We start from the raw sequence: 16,544 nt of genomic DNA on the forward strand, positions 1-16,544 counted from the left end.
CCTTGCTTGTGTTATTCTTGTTCTCGTATGTACGTCGCTTTGGATAAAAGCGTCTGCTAAATGACATTGTAACATTGTAACATTGTTGTAACATGTTCTGATGAACGGTTCAAAGACAGTTTTTAAAAGCTCATTTGAGAAATGTTTTAGTATTTTTAGTTACATGCATTTTGTGTTGCATTTGGTAAGGGAAGCTGCTCATGCTATGAGGTTTAATGCTCCTGTGAGAAACTTTTGGTATGTGTTGATTTTGGCACTCCCTGTGGACAAATCCTTACCTTTAATCTCTTATATTGATCTTGCCCTCTACATACGCTTCCTGTTTTCTGTTGAAAAATCTCATCCTTCTGTCTTTTAATAGTCAAGCATATCACTCTCCATGAGAATTTGCCTTAGAGCAAGTATAAATAATGCTTTTTTAAAATCACCTACACCGCTGCAGCATTTACAGGTATTAAACATTACTATATAAACCATCAGTCTTCTAGCTAATGATTTTTTTTTTCAAGTCGCATAGAGGCATCAGTATTCATTTCTGTCTGTATCATGACCATATAGAAACTCCTCATAGTAGCTTTAAAGTTTATTCACTATCTCCCAAACATTCAAAGAGAATAAGGTATGTCTGCTGGGTTTTCACACAGTAGCATTACATCCTCTACACAATAGCACACAACCTGTTATCCTTCTTAACCATTGTAACATGTAACCTGACAATGTCTGTTAGCTGCCTCATGGCTTGGCAAATCAGCAGTTTGTGGTTTCTAACTCTCAGAGAATGACTTCACCTGCCATTCATGAAAGACTTCACAGGCTTACTGTGTAAACATGATGTTAATCCATCCTTAAAACTAAATGCAGACATTTAGTTGATGCTGCCTTTAACTGATACAATAATTATGTTGTTGGCAAAGGGTTTTGAATGTTAGATGGGTTCAGCTGGGAAGATGAACCCAGGGGGAAGGGCTAAAGAGCTGTTTAATTTGTTAAGTTAAATTTTGTGTCCAAAAATGTGCTGTAATAATATTAACTTACTGATTTACCTTACGCTCTTTTATGTTAAAATTGCATTCAAAATGTCTAATGTTTAATTATACAGTTTAATTGTTCTGTACTCTCTTCAAACTTTGTACTGAATGTGTTTAAAATAGAGAAATTTACACTTAGAGGATGTGTTAACAAGCTCATTTAATAAGGCATAAATAGCAACTTGTAGCTCAAAGTCCTCCCCCTCTGAGGAGAAACACACACACACACACACACACACACACACACACACACACACACACACACACACACACACACACGCACGCACGCACACACACACACACACACACACACACACACACACACACACACACACACACACACACACACACACACAAGAATTTGGTCTTCCTGCCTCCCTCCCTCTGACTAAAGCATTTTTATACTGACTTTAACACACGACTCAGATGAGTAAATTTAGAGTCAGACTGTTTCCAAATATGTAACTGGTAGTTTGACTTCTCTCAATGTTGCCTCATTTGTGCTCATGTTTCCACCAAAACCTCAAAAGCAATATGCTTTTACTGTGTATAGCAACAACATAATTGTGCTTCATTTTGTATTTTGAATCCTCAAATATTCCTCGATGCCTCCCTCTCTTTAAACAAACAAGGGACAGCTCATGACCTTTAAATTTTGTCTGCTTTGGGCTCCACAGACAGTCACTGAGGTATTTTTGTGGCAGGCCACTTTAGATGTCCATCTCCTATAATGACTTTCTGAAAGAGTCCATAATTTTCAAAGGGTCAGCCCTGCATTCTTTTGGAAGTTCACAGGAAATGTGGTACAATGGAGGACAAAATGGCCTGAGGCGTTGTCCTGCAGCCCCACACACACACACACGCCACACACACTCATACACACAGGGAGTAGAGGAAGTCGTGAGGTGGTGTTAAATGACACGGGCAGACTTTCAAAAAGGTGGAGACTGTGCTGCTTCACAGTATCTGAAGGGGAAATGCAAACATGTTCCACTTAGCTGACCAGTCGCCTCCATGTGAGTGCCGCCCACAGAGACGCAGTGTCTGCATGTTTTTCTACAACAGCCCATTTAAGAATACTCAGCATCTGAAACATGAGGGGAATGTGTTTCTATTTGTGTGTGTGTATGTGTTTAATTAGGGTGAGGGAGATAATTATGGACACATACAATCAATAACAACTCACTGGGCAGGGATTTTTTTAGGTCTGCTGTGATAATCAGCCTGAGGCCACATGCCGCAAACTGTACAATGATCGATAACTGGGGCCTGCTGTGCTTAGATTGCACCCAATTAATTAGATTCAGTTTGTGTTTTACTTTTATTACACGAGACTCTCTGGAGTTACATGCAGAAACAGGATCCATGTTTCTTTCTGTGTCCCTCCACTGCCAAAAGGCATGATTAGTGTGTTATGACTGACATCTCTGCTATTTAAAGGCCCCACAGTAAAAGTCAGAGTCTAAAGTCCTCAATATAGTAGTAGTTAGCTCCATACAGGTAATAAATAGCTCTGTCTTGTCTTTGACTTGGACAGAAATAAAGCCTGTCATAAAGATTTGCTTTCATCCTTGAGGCCTAACTTTTATCTCATCAAGGAACCAAAAAAAGCATGTGTCATACAATGATGTGGTCTTGTCTATCATCTGCAGAAGATGCAGACACGTTTAGACCTAACAAGTGACTCAATTTGTGGATATTAGGAGGGTTAACAGTCATCCTGAGCATCTGCCCATCCATAAATGTGTAGCCGTGCGTAATCTGGTCTCAGCAGGAGCGTGACCCCTGCATGTTTGAGATTTGAACCCATATCAGCAGGAGGAGTGCCCATGTGTGGCATGCTTCAGGCTCAGTTCTGCACCATGTAGTGTTATGTCGGGTACAAAGGGCTACTGTGTTTGTGGTAATGGGGCACACACAGACCCCAGATTCCTGGGGACAGCTGCTACACACACGTACGGTGAAGGCATACAGAGCCTTAGCACAGTTGCATAGAGACAAGTTTTTATTTATTTAGTGTTGGACAATCAAGTGCAAATTCTCAAATTATCAGGTAGAATTCTAAGGTACATTTCTAGAGTAACTGCATCTAATGGCTCTTTATACCTTACTTTTCAAAATACATTTTGCATGTTTTTCTCTAAAATATTTATTAACAGCTATTATTGCCTGAACAATAAAAATGTGACCAGTGAATAACACGTCCTAAGAGCAACTCTTTGGACTGTGTCACACCAAGCTGATAGCAGTTTTCTTTACATTTAAATGTAGAAAGGATTTTGTTATTACTTTAAATTGTAGAATATACCATACACATCCAATTCATTACACAGGGTAGTACTTGAAGTACTTTAAGTTGTCATACATTCTGTTTGAGTCCTAAAAGATATAAGCTTAGAGGATAAAAATGTGACCATTCTGCTGTCTTAGTTTATAAAATAAGAAATATATTCAACTTTATCAGAGTCTAATATCATGCTACCCCTGCAGAAGGCAGTGCCCCATTTGGGCCACCCTAGTCAAAAAAAGTGTGGACACACCCCTGCTTGTACTTGAGTACTGTACTTAAATACAATTTGACATATTTGTACCTTTAGCTGCATTAGCATTTCCTTTACATGAAAGTTTTTACTTTTAACTGCACTGATCTATACTGGAAAATGAATGCACACTTTACTAAACCAGATTAATCTCAGTGTGAAATTAAATTTTTCAAAACTTAAGTGATTCATAAACAGATCGTTACAAAATTATCTAATGATATAGCCATATTAATTTGACAGAAAGTATTTTGCAGAGTGGTTTTTGAGAGGCTACATGTTGTTACTGATACTTACAAAAAAAAAATCTGTATTTTATGGTGTGATGGTTTGTCAATATCTAATTCAAAAGTTTTCTTTCAACACTGAATGAGTCCATCATCCACTAAAACAGTCCTAGTACCTCTGCTGCTAAAACGTCTGTACAGTCTCGCAGGGCATAACTTAATAGCTACCTGACAAAGGATAAAATATCGTGCCCTTTTCTTAAACGTGAACACAACCATTGAAAGCTCAAATCCTCTCTCTCTCGTATACTTCTTTTGAAGTGCTCATTGTTAACGTTAAAGCTCATTGCAGCCTCTCTCTCCTCCCCCTCCCTCTCGTGTGGTTTTACGCTTTTGATCCCAGAGGGACCTCGCGTTTTACATTCCTGGCATTCCGACCTCAGTCCCTCCTCGGTTACTTATTATCGCCGCCTGCTCTCTCCACAATCATTTCACAGCAAGAGAGCGAGGCAGTCCGTCCGGGGGGAGGAAGATGAGACACGTTTGACTCGATAAAACATACGGAAATAGAGGAATTACTCAGAATTTTGAAACGACGGAGTCAAGGACAACGTTCGGTTACAATGAGAGCGTGAGCTGGTAAGAAGAGCGTCTTTTTCTGCCTTTTACACGACAGAATTACTGACAAAAATGTAAATAAACTCTCGGAGTATTAAGATCTTGTTCTATATGTTGAGAAAGGAGAGTGTTGTGGGGAATAACAGAGTTATTTGTATTGTTTCAAGTGTTTAACTATACTCAAAGAGCAAAGATGAAGTTATTTTACAATGCGGTTTGTGCGCTTTTGCTCCCCCGTGAGATTGGAATTTTTGGCGCATGCTGTTTTAGCCTGCTGTGGAAAATGTGTCCACATTTCTGTGTTGTCGCTGTCGGGGAAGCTAAACTTTTTTTCACATGATACTGGAACTGAAAATAAGACCACAGATGTTTATATAATTTTAAATAACAGGCATTATCTTAACATGGCTTTCAAGTCTGTGTTGCAAGTGTAACTGGTTCCCAAAGGCCTGCATGCTTGATATGCAGCCTTTATATGCATGGGATTGTATCAATGTTATGTTCAAACTGTCAGTTATGTTGTGTTATTGTCATAGACTTTATTTTTACCTTGTCTTCTCAAACTGATTGTTTTACTCTGCTCTGTTTCAGGTTCACAGCTGATTTATTTAAATAGTTTCTACACTAAAAAAGCTCAGCAAATCTTTAGAAGAGAAAACTACGTAAACAAAGAAATATGACGTCCACTGAAGAGCCGTCTGGAACGGTCCTGCACCGGCTCATCCAGGAGCAACTTCGTTATGGAAACCCCACAGACACTCGCACCTTACTGGCCATCCAGCAGCAGGCCCTGCGTGGAGGCAGTGGCAGCAACAGTGGACCCAGCAGTGGAGGTGACATGGGCAGGAGCCCACGATCCTCTTTGGAGAGTCTTACCCAGGAGGAACTTACTTTCCCTCAGCTCTCTGCAAGGCAGGAGCCTCAGGGCCAGGAGCACCAGGGGGACTACCACCACTCAGAGAGCAGCTACCAGCTCTACCAGCTGCATGGAGAAGAACTTCCTACATATGAGCAGGCCAAGGCACACTCTCAGTACCTAGCCTCTCACTGGGGAACCACTGACTCCATCAGGCAGCTTCATGAGGACACTCTCCTACATGAGGGGGCCTTCCATGAAGAGACAGATCTGATGGCGCTAAAGTGCAGCCACGCACGGTCACTCAGTGAGCATCGCATGCAGATATCTCTGGAGAGGAGTGATGCTGCTGTTAAGGCAGAGGCCCTCAAGAGCACTTCACACAGCTACCCTGAGCTTCCTTACTACTCACCCCAGAGCACAGGGCCCAGCCTGGACAAGCGCACCCCACCTCCAGAGTACTCAGTCCCCATCCAGGGCCAAGGATTTATACATCAGCAGGTCCAGGAACCGGTGCAAGCACAGCAACACAGGTACAAATTTGGATAACAAGATTGTGTGTGTAAAACGACTTTAACATTACATCATGTTCTGTGGTGTAGTCTTTGTACGAGAGCCAGCAGTGCAATCATCCGCCAGGACTCGTCATTGTGTTTCACATGCGTAAACACATACTTATCGATGTTAGTCATAGAGTACTGATTTCCTTCTTGACATACTTAGAGCAAAACAAGTCAAGCCCTGTAGCTGGTTGTAATGCCTGGCATACTGGAACAGGATAGTTTCACATGCTTGGGTTGCCTCAGATGCTTTTGCAGAAGTATTTTCCTCTTATAGGCTTTTACATTCTTCAACCCACTTGAGTCAGCTTGTCTGCTTGCCGGTAGAACATAGAGTCCGATTTTAGATGCCTCAAAAATAAATAAAAGTGTTCTTTGACTGCCTTACAGTCTTCTTCAAACTTTTAAAAATCAGTGGAAACAGCAACAAGTTAACTTATGGTTTGTTTTTGTTCCTCTTATAGGTTTGTCCAGTCTGGTCAGCCAGCTGAACTCCCCTGCTACAGCACATTCACCAGCCTGCCCCCTGCTGGCTTGGAGGAGCCCAACCAGGTGGAGCTGCTGCTGATAGAGAATGAGAGGCTGAGGCAAGAGCTGGAATCCCACAGAGAGAAAACCAGCCGTATACAGAAGGTAAGAGGAGAGGATTTATAAGAGAAAGTAGTATATTGTACAGCTGACATCCCTCACAGATGTCTCACTACACCCGTTAAACTCTGAAGTTACTGACGGCAGCTGAAAACGTAAAAAGTGAATTCAGAGGGAAAGCATCCCGGCCACCTGTCTATGAAACATAACCCCAGTGGACAGTTGTCTCCCCCGTCGACCAACCTCCAGGCACACTCCCTCATTTGAAGCGGGACAGATGAGATCAGCAGCTGCTACCTTTCATACCACAGAGGCACAAACAGAGGTCACAGGCTGCTACTGTGTTTACACACTCCTTTCATTGTGGAGCTGACCTGGTGGAGGCCAGAGAACGTGTGTGCTCACGCGTGTGTGCTTCCACGGAGGCCATAGATTTTTTGTGTAATCTAGGGCTTGTCAGACAGCAGTCGAATGGTCTGTGCACACAGCTGATGGGGGTGGGGGTCTGTAGCAGGTGGTGTGCACAAAGTGAAAGGCCTCTTGTTTTTCTACCAAGCAACTCTTTTTTGCCATCTTCCCTTTTAGTCCAAATTTCTCTTCACTTTTTTTGCTGGCCAAAGAAGAAGCCTAAAACAGGATATTTTCTTGTATGACATGATAGAAACAGCTTCCCAGACATTTGACACCTCAGCCCATCTTTGTAAAAATCCACCCGCTCTCTGCTGGAGTTATGTCACATGTCCCTTGTCTCAGCTTTAAAGAATGATAATTGCCAGGGTTGGAAAGTTTTCTCCATCAGGCCGCAGCCCTGAGTAAACATGCCTGTGTGACTGCTATAATGGTGGGTTCTCTCTGCCGTTTCCACAACTCCAGGCACAGGCATGCACACCTTCCCACCGCTGGCAGCTCTCCCAGACCTCTGCCTGTATGTGTGGGTCCTTGTGGGCATATTCTGTAGTGTGTTGTGTAAATGTACGCTCTTGTGCGCTCACACACCTGGAACCAGAGCTATCAGCCCTCAGGAATGTAGATATAAATCAGTCTCACGGGGAGTGGTGCGAACACGAATTCCTTTTCAGAGTCATACCACACACACACACACACACACACACACACACACACACACACACACACACACACACACACACACACCAAGTGTACTGTATACACACAGCCACATATGTGCCCATATGTTTATCGTACATTGTGTATATAATGTACTGTAACATGAATCAACATTCCAGCGCCTCATCAGTATGTGAAGGTTAACCAAAGAATTCCTCTCCTCTACCTTCCCTTCTTCTTCTCCATCTCCTTCTTTCCTCTCCTTTCTTTTTCTAGTTGGAGCAGGAGATCCAGCGTATTTCTGAGGCCTACGAGACACTGATGCAGGGCAGCAGTAAGAGAGAAAACTTGGAGCAGACACTGAGGAAAAGGCTGGTGTCTGAAGTCAGGAGGCTACAGGATTTCAACAGAGACCTTAGAGGTATGGCCTGTTGTCACGTACTGTAAATTGATTCTGCCATAAAAAAAACAATCAAATATTCAAAAATGTAAGATACAGTTTAATTTTGAAACTTTTTTTTTCTCACAGAAAACTTGGAAAATGCCAGAACGCATGTGGCAAAAGAAGTAGAAGTAGCGGACCACAACCAACACATCATGGCAAAGCTCCTTGAGCAAAGTAAGTTAGAGGATTTTATCTTGATTTATAAAGTGTGTGTGAAAATCAGGTAATTAATAACATTAATATTCACATGTAGATAAAGACTGCAGGTATTTTACTCCATGTATTGATCCCCTGAACCAAAACAAAGCTGCTAAACCAAGTTAGTATTTGTTACCAACACTCTAGATTAGATTGGGTTGGATCTGTAACTTGGGGCCCTTTTGTAGCTATTGCATCCTGCATGCAGCCATTTCACTTGCATAACACAAAGCTATTTGGCAAGAATGCTCAATAATAGGGAATTTGATCCCCGCAAAAGGAAATGAATGGGCTCTAAATCACAGACTAGCAGTGGAAGTGGTGGAGCTGAGGCTCCCCCACCTGTTGTTAGTGTGATTTATTTTGTCTGTTTAAGGAACTGGACTCAAGCAGAGTGCTGCTGTTTGTATGGCCTTGATGAGGAATGCTCTGTGCTATGTGGGTCAAAGGGATAGGGCGGCTTTCTCCCCTTTCCTCCTCCTCCTTCCTCCTCTCAGCATTCCAGAGGTGTTTCACTAAATGAAGAACACTGTCCACCATGTAGCAAATCTGGTGCTTGATTCAAGAGGAGGGGGGAGATTTGTCCAGGGAACCTCATGCAGATTTTAAATCATGTTCAAACTTCTCCTTCAACATGTAATTAACCTGGCCACCTTGTATTTCCTATTATTTCAGACGAGGAGCAGAACTTCGAGAGGGAGCGCATAGAGCGGGAGGTGCAGCGATTGCGCACCACAGCAGAGGAGCAAAGTACTAGAGCAAAGCGACTGGAGGAGTCCCTGGAGGCCGCTCGTGGACGGGGTCGTCAGCTCGAGGAGGAGTTGAGGAGAAAGAGGGCTTATGTGGAGAAGGTGGAGAGGCTTCAGAGCGCGCTAGCTCAGCTTCAGTCCACTTGTGAGAAGAGGGAGAGCCTGGAGATGAAGCTGAGGACACGACTAGAGCAGGAGCTGAGGAGTCTGAGGGCACAACAGGTAAATATATTTTTAAAAATGGTGCAATAACAATTGAGTTTCATTTTTCTGTATCATTTTAGTAAATAATTCTATTTTTGTCTACTACAGAGGCAGTCCCAGCCACCAGGAGTGACCATGGGGTCCCTGCAAGAGCGTCTACGTGAGCGCGAGGAGCGAATCCTGGCTCTTGAAGCTGACACGGTGCGCTGGGAGCAGAAGTATCTTGAAGAGAGCACAATGAGGCAGTTTGCAATGGAGGTGGCTGCCACTGCTGCTGCTCAGAGGTAAAGATTACTCTGGCCTCACATTTGTTGGAAAATCCTTTTAGCAGGTATATTCTGCAGGTCATTTGAATTAGAGTTAAAACATTTTTTTTGCTTTTGCAGAGACACCACCATCATTAACCACTCGCCCTGCCACTCCTCTAACAACAGCTTCAACGAGGAGCTGCCAGCCGCTGACTACAGGAATCAGGAGATGGAAAACAGGTGTGCACTTATTATTAAACTTCTATTGTAAAAGCTTTACCTGTTTGGCATCTTTTCATTTTCTCATCTGCTCCTTGATGTGTTTTTTTTTAATCTTTGTTTCGATGTTTTACAGGATCCGTGCACTCTACGCTCAGATCTTAGAAAAGGATGCTGTGATCAAAATCCTCAATCAGCGGCTACACCAGGACCAAGGGAAGAGGGAAGAGCAAAGTTGCCGTACAAATCTCCTGAACATGGCGGGGGCTCCTCTCCGACCTGCCTCCTCCACCCCTTCCATCAGCATCACAACCAGCAGCATAAAGAGTAGAGGTGAGCAGCTTAATGGTGCCTTCTTTAATAATTGATTTGGATGGTATAAGGGCCAAGCAGCCAACTGTACATCTTACATTACATGTTAAGAGATGACAGTGTATCTCTTTCTAACAATGTCTAAAGATGGAGTTTAAGCAGCTTATACTTCTATTTTCATAATGAGCTAAAAGTACCCCACTCATAGATACTACTTTTTTTTTCTGCAAAGGGAAGAGTCTTTCTGATGATCAGACTTTGCCTAGTTGCCAGTTCTCCGCTCACTCTGAACCTGGAACGTTAGAGCGGCAGGTCGAGGGAACCAAAGCCAGAGAGTCTGCCAGCACCAATAAGCTCAACAATGGTGAGTGATCTATCAAATATGCATGAGTGTTTGGTTAAGAGAGCCAATAATCCCATAATGCTCTGGGTGTAAAACTTGAATGATAAATGATTTGCACACATGCACAGCACAAAGCAGAGGAGTGCACTCTTCTGTCTGCATAAAGGGAGTTTTTGGACCTTAACTTTGTGGACGTCCACATTGATTAACCATGCCGCCTCTGAGGCAGCCAATCAGATAGCATGTGTGCAGGTCATGGTTCATCATGTGGGCCTTCAGGAATGTGCATGGTTAGGAAATAATGTGGATCTGTTGACTGAGCACATTTACAGTGTTTTTGACTATGGAAAATCTTTGTTAACCTTTGGACATGAAAGTTGAGTTAAATCTCAGATATTTTCCATTCTTTCAGCCTTACAGCATTCATAGTTATTCACCCTCTTTTTTTAAATCTTTTTTTTCCTAGACAAGGCAGTGCCTAAGAAGTTGCTGTTAAACCCCTTCAGTGGCCTGGATGAGCTGGAGTCAGAGGCAGTGGAAATCTTCATTTAAAGAGTTGGAAAGTGGATTCTGAATGAGAGACTTAAAAACTAAGAGAATCTGTGAAGAGTTCAAGTCTTTGAATAGAGAATGGAGTAAATATTGGATACACGAATGTCATGGACAAAGGCCCACGCACGAAAAAAGGACTGTTTTCACATTTTAGAGAGAGAAAGAGAGAGCTGTGCTCTGACTCACACTTAACTCTCACTGAGCTGGACAGCTGCAGGCGGTCTGCTCAGCCAGGGGAGAAAAGACGAATCTTCTGAGGTACACGGACAGTATTGTGGATTGTAAAAGGGCAACATTTTCTCAGAGAGTGTGTGCCAAAATATTTATATAATTATATATATTAATGCTGCTTTTCCCCCTTATGACCCTTTTTTTTATCTCTTTTCTTAATCCAATAAATTAAAAAGCTACATATTTATCTAATCTAGTTTCCAAAATCCTCAAATATTATGTTAGGCCTCAAGTTCTTTTAGGCAAATATTCAATAAAGTTATCAATGTGACCTGCAGTCCCTCCCTCTTCTAAAATATACTGCGTTTAACTGAGTAACTTTATTCCCGTCACATGGATCTTATCTGTTCAGTAAGTCTTACCTGTTTTCAATAAATTAAGCTGACAAGACATGAAACACTGCTGATTGTAATGCTCTCGCTGTCCATGTGTCTTTAGCTGGAGCGGCTGGTTCTGCAGAAGCTTTAGATACATGTGAACAGTGAGATGCAGAATATATAAGACAATTTGTTTTTGATTTTTTTTTTTGCCAATTGTTTGTTGTTTTGGGAGGTGTTGCAACATGATGTTGATTTCATCATCTGTTGCTTTTTTCTGATAACTTCTCAGAGTATGTTTGCATGTGTGATTACAGTATGTGAGTGTGTTTCCTGATGTGGTGATTCTGCTGGTTTGGTCACCACCACCAGGAAAAGAAGTTGAAAAACTACAGCGTGTTGTTTACTGTGAGCTTCAAACTAACAAACAGGTTAATTATTATTATTATAATTATATATTTTATACAGATGTTTGTATTATTATTTTAGATATTGTAGTGCTTTGAGCAGGATGCCAAAGAGTTTATGTATGTTTGTTGTAAGTTATGTGCCGACAATCACGGTCATGTCAAGCTGTACACAGCCGACTGAGTGTTGACTTCAAAAAAACAGACATTTCTGTGAACTTCAACCCATATGAAGGTTTCTACTGTTGAATTCATGCAACATTTCATAAAGCAATAAAATATTCTAATACACATACATTTCTTGTCTCGTGCTGTTTTCTGTTAGCTGAAAATAATCTAAAACTCTCTCACATTGTCACTTTACCTCCTCATTCCTGCGCCCTCATTGCAGCACAGTGAAGAGTGCTCTTCATTAATGAATACCAGAGCTGCATTCTTTCGGGTTCAACTTTCTCGGGTGGCCTGCTCTCTTGTTCTCCTCTTGCCATGGAGAGCGTGCTTGACATAGATCACATTCTCACGGGGACACGTAACCCTAGAAGTGACAAAGACAGGTTTCTTCCAGATTAGCAGCTAATGCCTTTTGAAAATTCCTCTGTGCCGCCTTGCACCTTTGCTAACGTGCGCTGCATTCCTTATGTGCTTATATTGCCTCCGATATAACTCACACCAGGAGGTGTTTGTGCTCTGCTCATAGTCTTTGCCATCGGATATTATGAAGATGAGCAAACTGAGAGGGCTGTCGTATCTGTTTCAGGATAGGCCTTACCCCCTCCTCCTCTCTCTCTGACACACACACACACACACACACACACACACAGCCACAGATATCAACTTATACCAGCTTGGGGCGGTTGAGCTCCAGAGACAATGAGACAACCTTCCCAATGCTGTAGGAGGGAATGATATGATGACATCAGAGTCCACGAGTCCAACAAACAACAAGTGTGTAAGATATAAAATATGAGGAAGAAAAGATTTCACACATTGTTATCATAAGCTTAAATGTTGAGCTGAGTAGAGCAGTAAGGACTGCTTTTGACCTGAAGAGCCCAGATTAAATATACTCACCTGCTAGGTTCTGTTGTGTATGTTATAATGTAACATAACATCCTTAGGAAATTCCAAGGAACACCAATTGGAATTCGCTTAATGATGGTATATACAGTATTTACACTCATTACAAACTTAACATAAACTATCATTAGTACCTTAAGGACATTTAGAACTTCAAACTTAGCGGCTTTAATTGGCTCATTAGAAATCCAAGACTGTTGGCACAACATGTTCTAAAATTTGTCACTGTTGAATCAATCAAATAATTATCATCTTTTTATTGTAACCTATGAACCTACCATAAAGGGTTATTAATCAATGTAATATATCAGACTTGGACAATAATTTTGTGTACTTCCTTCCTCCGCTGCCACTGGTGTTTCTCACGATCCACTATCTTTGTCGAGCCTCCTTGATGCAGTAGAGTGATTGATAATGGCACTGAACCTCAACAGCTTAGTGGAGGCTTTAATTGGTACCCTGATCCCTGCGTGGAGTGGGAAAATCTAACAGTGAATGCCTCCTTAAGCACAACAAAGCATAGTCTTTGTGTTATTGCAGTTAAGACATAATTAAATTTGGGAGGAGCTTTAGGCGTAGTTTAGACGTTAAAATTGGGGGTTCACAAAAATAGAGAAAGGGTGATGCGTTTCAAAGAGTCCCATTGATGCAATTTTGGAACCATCTACTACAGACACCAAACTCACAATATCAAAATCCAAGAATAAAGCAAATACAAATCCTCATAGCACGTCTCCACATATGAGCCAGGCTTCAATCCGTTACAGCAAAGAATGCTCTTTCTAAATGATTTAACGGGGACAGTAGAAGCACAGGGCGCAAAGAGGCTGTCATTGTGCCCCTGTATACACAAAACACACATTGATCACTGCATGAGTGATGTCAGTGCATGGACCTTTGCTAGATAGACTGAAACAATCCCTCTGCACAATTAGTGAAGAAAACAATCAGTGACTTTTCTTAAATTAAGAGACACTGAATATGTTTATGCACATGGCACATTGGCACAACTTAATCAATTGTTAACGTCTCCAGACATGCCGTCAATATCAGACTGGATCTAATGTTACCTGATGCCTTGTGTACTTAACATCCAAGGAGAGACGACTTTAAACATTTATTCACTTATATTTGCATTGTTGTGTTTGAGCATATGTCTGGTTCTGCGTGTTCAAGTGTGAGTGCGTATCAGAGTGAGAGCACAAAGGAGAGTTTGGTGTCAGTCACAGGGCTGTAGAGGACCCTGAGACGGAACCATCCTTGGGTGAAGCAGCAGGGGTAGAGGTGAAGTAGAGGTGAGGGTGTCTGCCAGGTCGTCACTGGAAATAAGAATTTGTTCTTAATGACTTACCTGGTTAAATAAAAGTTAAATTAAAAAAAAATGTTGTCTAACATGTGGTATCCAGTATGTCAGTCCACCAACAATTAAGCCTGGAAAAGGTAGATTATCCTATGAAAATAACAAGCAACAAGAGTAGTGGTAGCAAATTTAGCAATAGCAATTTAGCAAAAAGCCAGAATCAAAATTGGCCACCAATATTATGTGTACTTCCTTAATCACACTGCTTCTTTGCTGATACTCAAGTGAAAATATTCTGATTGTGGTTAAAGGAAGAAAAAAAATTGCACAGAAACATCTGTGACTATTGAAACGGATGATGTCGGTTTCGTGTAATGATGGGTCGTATTTCCTGAAGACTCTGAAGGCACCTGATCTGATTGAATGAACTTGAGGGTCTTTATGGGGCAGAGTTATTTAACCTTAACCCTCATCAAAGTATTTTCATCTGTTTAATGTGCCACCTTTGAAGCCTTTCATACAGCTGTGTTAGACAGTTGAAACGCATCAGGCTATACTGTGTTTTGATAATTGGATGGGGAATTTGGTTGAAACACCTGGGCAAGCCTGGACTTGGGCAGAGAGGATATGAGCATGAGAGATAGTGCAGATGCTTTCGACAGGGAGGCTTGTATGGGAAAACACAGAGCAGGAACTAGTGGTATGCAATGCCATCAATCTTATTTATGAACTGAGAGCTCTTATCTGGCGCACTGACTGACAACATTGTGAAGACTCGCCAACATTCCTCTGTGGATGTGAAAGGCAGCTGACATGTTTCGACTGTTGCTCTCTCCTTCCTAGAACTGATATGATGAAGGAGGATACAACATAAATGAGAATCAGGGGTCAAATTCCTCTGTGAAAATGACATTTTCCTCACTTTTTAGAACAATTTCCCTCCTCTCTCTTTCTCTGTCTCACTCTCTCTCTCTCTCCCTCCAGCTCAGTCACATGGGAACTCCATGTTGACCCGACCGCAGGCACCATGAAAGGGGTGGGTTTGTTGTTGTGTAAACCGTGGAAATTATCTTCTCACACTCACAGTGTTTGTGTTCAATGCCTGCTTTATTGCCCCATCCTAATGTTTACAGTTTAACAGCACATTCCGAACAAGAATCAGCCTTTGAAGTTTCAGCACGTTCAGCAAATTGCTGACAGTGAAAGATCAAATCAAAGAAGAAAGAGGAGGTTTCTTAAATGGGGATCTGCTCACAATGCTGTACTGTAATCACGTGGCTTTGTTATATTCCTGTAAGCAAGCCAAATGCTTCTTTAAAAAGAACAACTACAAAACGCTTAAATTCTTCTTTGTACATACTCCAAAAGACGTAAATAATAGCTTTTGTATAAATGTCAGAAGCAAGCACATACACACGCACACACGCATGCATGCACGTAAGCACACGCACGCATGCACGATATACGCAGCACTGATTAAACCAGAAGCAAGCAAATATCCTCAGAACACCAAGCATGGAAAGCAAGCGAATCCACAAAGACCTGTTTCATCTCTTTGTCTTTTCATGAAACAGATTTTTGGGAAATCAGCAATACACGTGATATGCCCAGAGGGACACATGAGAGAAACTTCTCATTAACACCTGTTGCACAAGCCTGCTGGAGAGGCTGCAGTAGTGAACAGCATTCCTGATTGTTCAAAGGACGTTAGTGTAAAACCACAAAGAGAACTGTGTTTATATAAACCTAAACTAGATGTAATGTTGGCCAGGATATGACCAGGAAATCTTTTGATTTTTAATACAAAGCAAAAATATTCCAGCAGGAATCGACCAAAATATGTTTGCTAAAAGTTAAATATAATAAAATCAGAGAGGCCATTAGATTTATTTTTACCCGTGTTGTGTTCATGTGTAAGCTGGTTATGCAGTTTTAGCTCTAAGTGAATAGCAAAAGTATTAAAAAGATAGGATTCATTGGCTGTAGAGGATTGTTAACATCTACAAAGCCCCTCTGATGCAGACATGAAGCAGGCACTGTAGCTGGACTCTTAGCTCCACCTTTTGGAAAACATGTATTATTTGCTTTGAGAATCTGTTAACAAACATAGCTACACACACATTGCATACTTTAAAATGTACTGTATAAATAGATGATTTTGTGTAAGTTATAACATATTTGATGCCAGTGTAGAGCCACACAATTTGGTGTCTCTAATTTACTGGGACATTTTATTACATCATTCAGTACCTTAACTAGTGTCAGTTTACATATTGTTTATTCAAATGTGAATTTCAAAATAGTTTATGGTATTTTTCAGGTTTCTTTTGCATGTACCCAGGCAAATGATTGCTCGCTACTATAAACTTTAAAAGCCTAACAGCGCCACCTGCTGGACTTTAGAGGTCTGCACATTTGTAGCCAACACATCTGTATTTGAACATTATCTATCAGTCTTTC

At 41.5% G+C, this 16,544-nt stretch overlaps 1 protein-coding gene across 1 annotated transcript; it reads left to right on the forward strand.

Annotated features, from left to right (window-relative positions):
* The first annotated feature begins 4,268 nt into the window (after nucleotides 1-4,268).
* LOC117827326 (angiomotin-like 2a) lies at nucleotides 4,269-12,004 on the forward strand. The gene is made up of 11 exons (XM_034703882.1): nucleotides 4,269-4,434; nucleotides 5,005-5,802; nucleotides 6,294-6,462; nucleotides 7,759-7,903; nucleotides 8,012-8,101; nucleotides 8,801-9,096; nucleotides 9,187-9,362; nucleotides 9,465-9,566; nucleotides 9,682-9,878; nucleotides 10,090-10,221; nucleotides 10,667-12,004. The coding sequence occupies exons 2-11, from the start codon at nucleotides 5,090-5,092 to the stop codon at nucleotides 10,750-10,752; spliced, it is 2,106 nt and encodes a 701-aa protein (XP_034559773.1). The 5' UTR covers nucleotides 4,269-4,434; nucleotides 5,005-5,089; the 3' UTR covers nucleotides 10,753-12,004.
* The last annotated feature ends 4,540 nt before the right edge of the window (nucleotides 12,005-16,544 follow it).

This window comes from Notolabrus celidotus, chromosome 15, assembly GCF_009762535.1.
Source record: "Notolabrus celidotus isolate fNotCel1 chromosome 15, fNotCel1.pri, whole genome shotgun sequence".
Classification (NCBI taxonomy): Eukaryota; Metazoa; Chordata; class Actinopteri; order Labriformes; family Labridae; genus Notolabrus; species Notolabrus celidotus.

Coding starts and splice junctions, on each gene's coding strand:
- LOC117827326 (XM_034703882.1), top strand. CDS start 5,090: ATGACGTCCACTGAAGAGCCGTCTGGAACGGTCCTGCACCGGCTCATC. Junction 9,567..9,681: donor AATCAGGAGATGGAAAACAG/GTGTGCACTTAT, acceptor GATGTTTTACAG/GATCCGTGCACTCTACGCTC. Junction 9,879..10,089: donor CAGCAGCATAAAGAGTAGAG/GTGAGCAGCTTA, acceptor TTTTCTGCAAAG/GGAAGAGTCTTTCTGATGAT.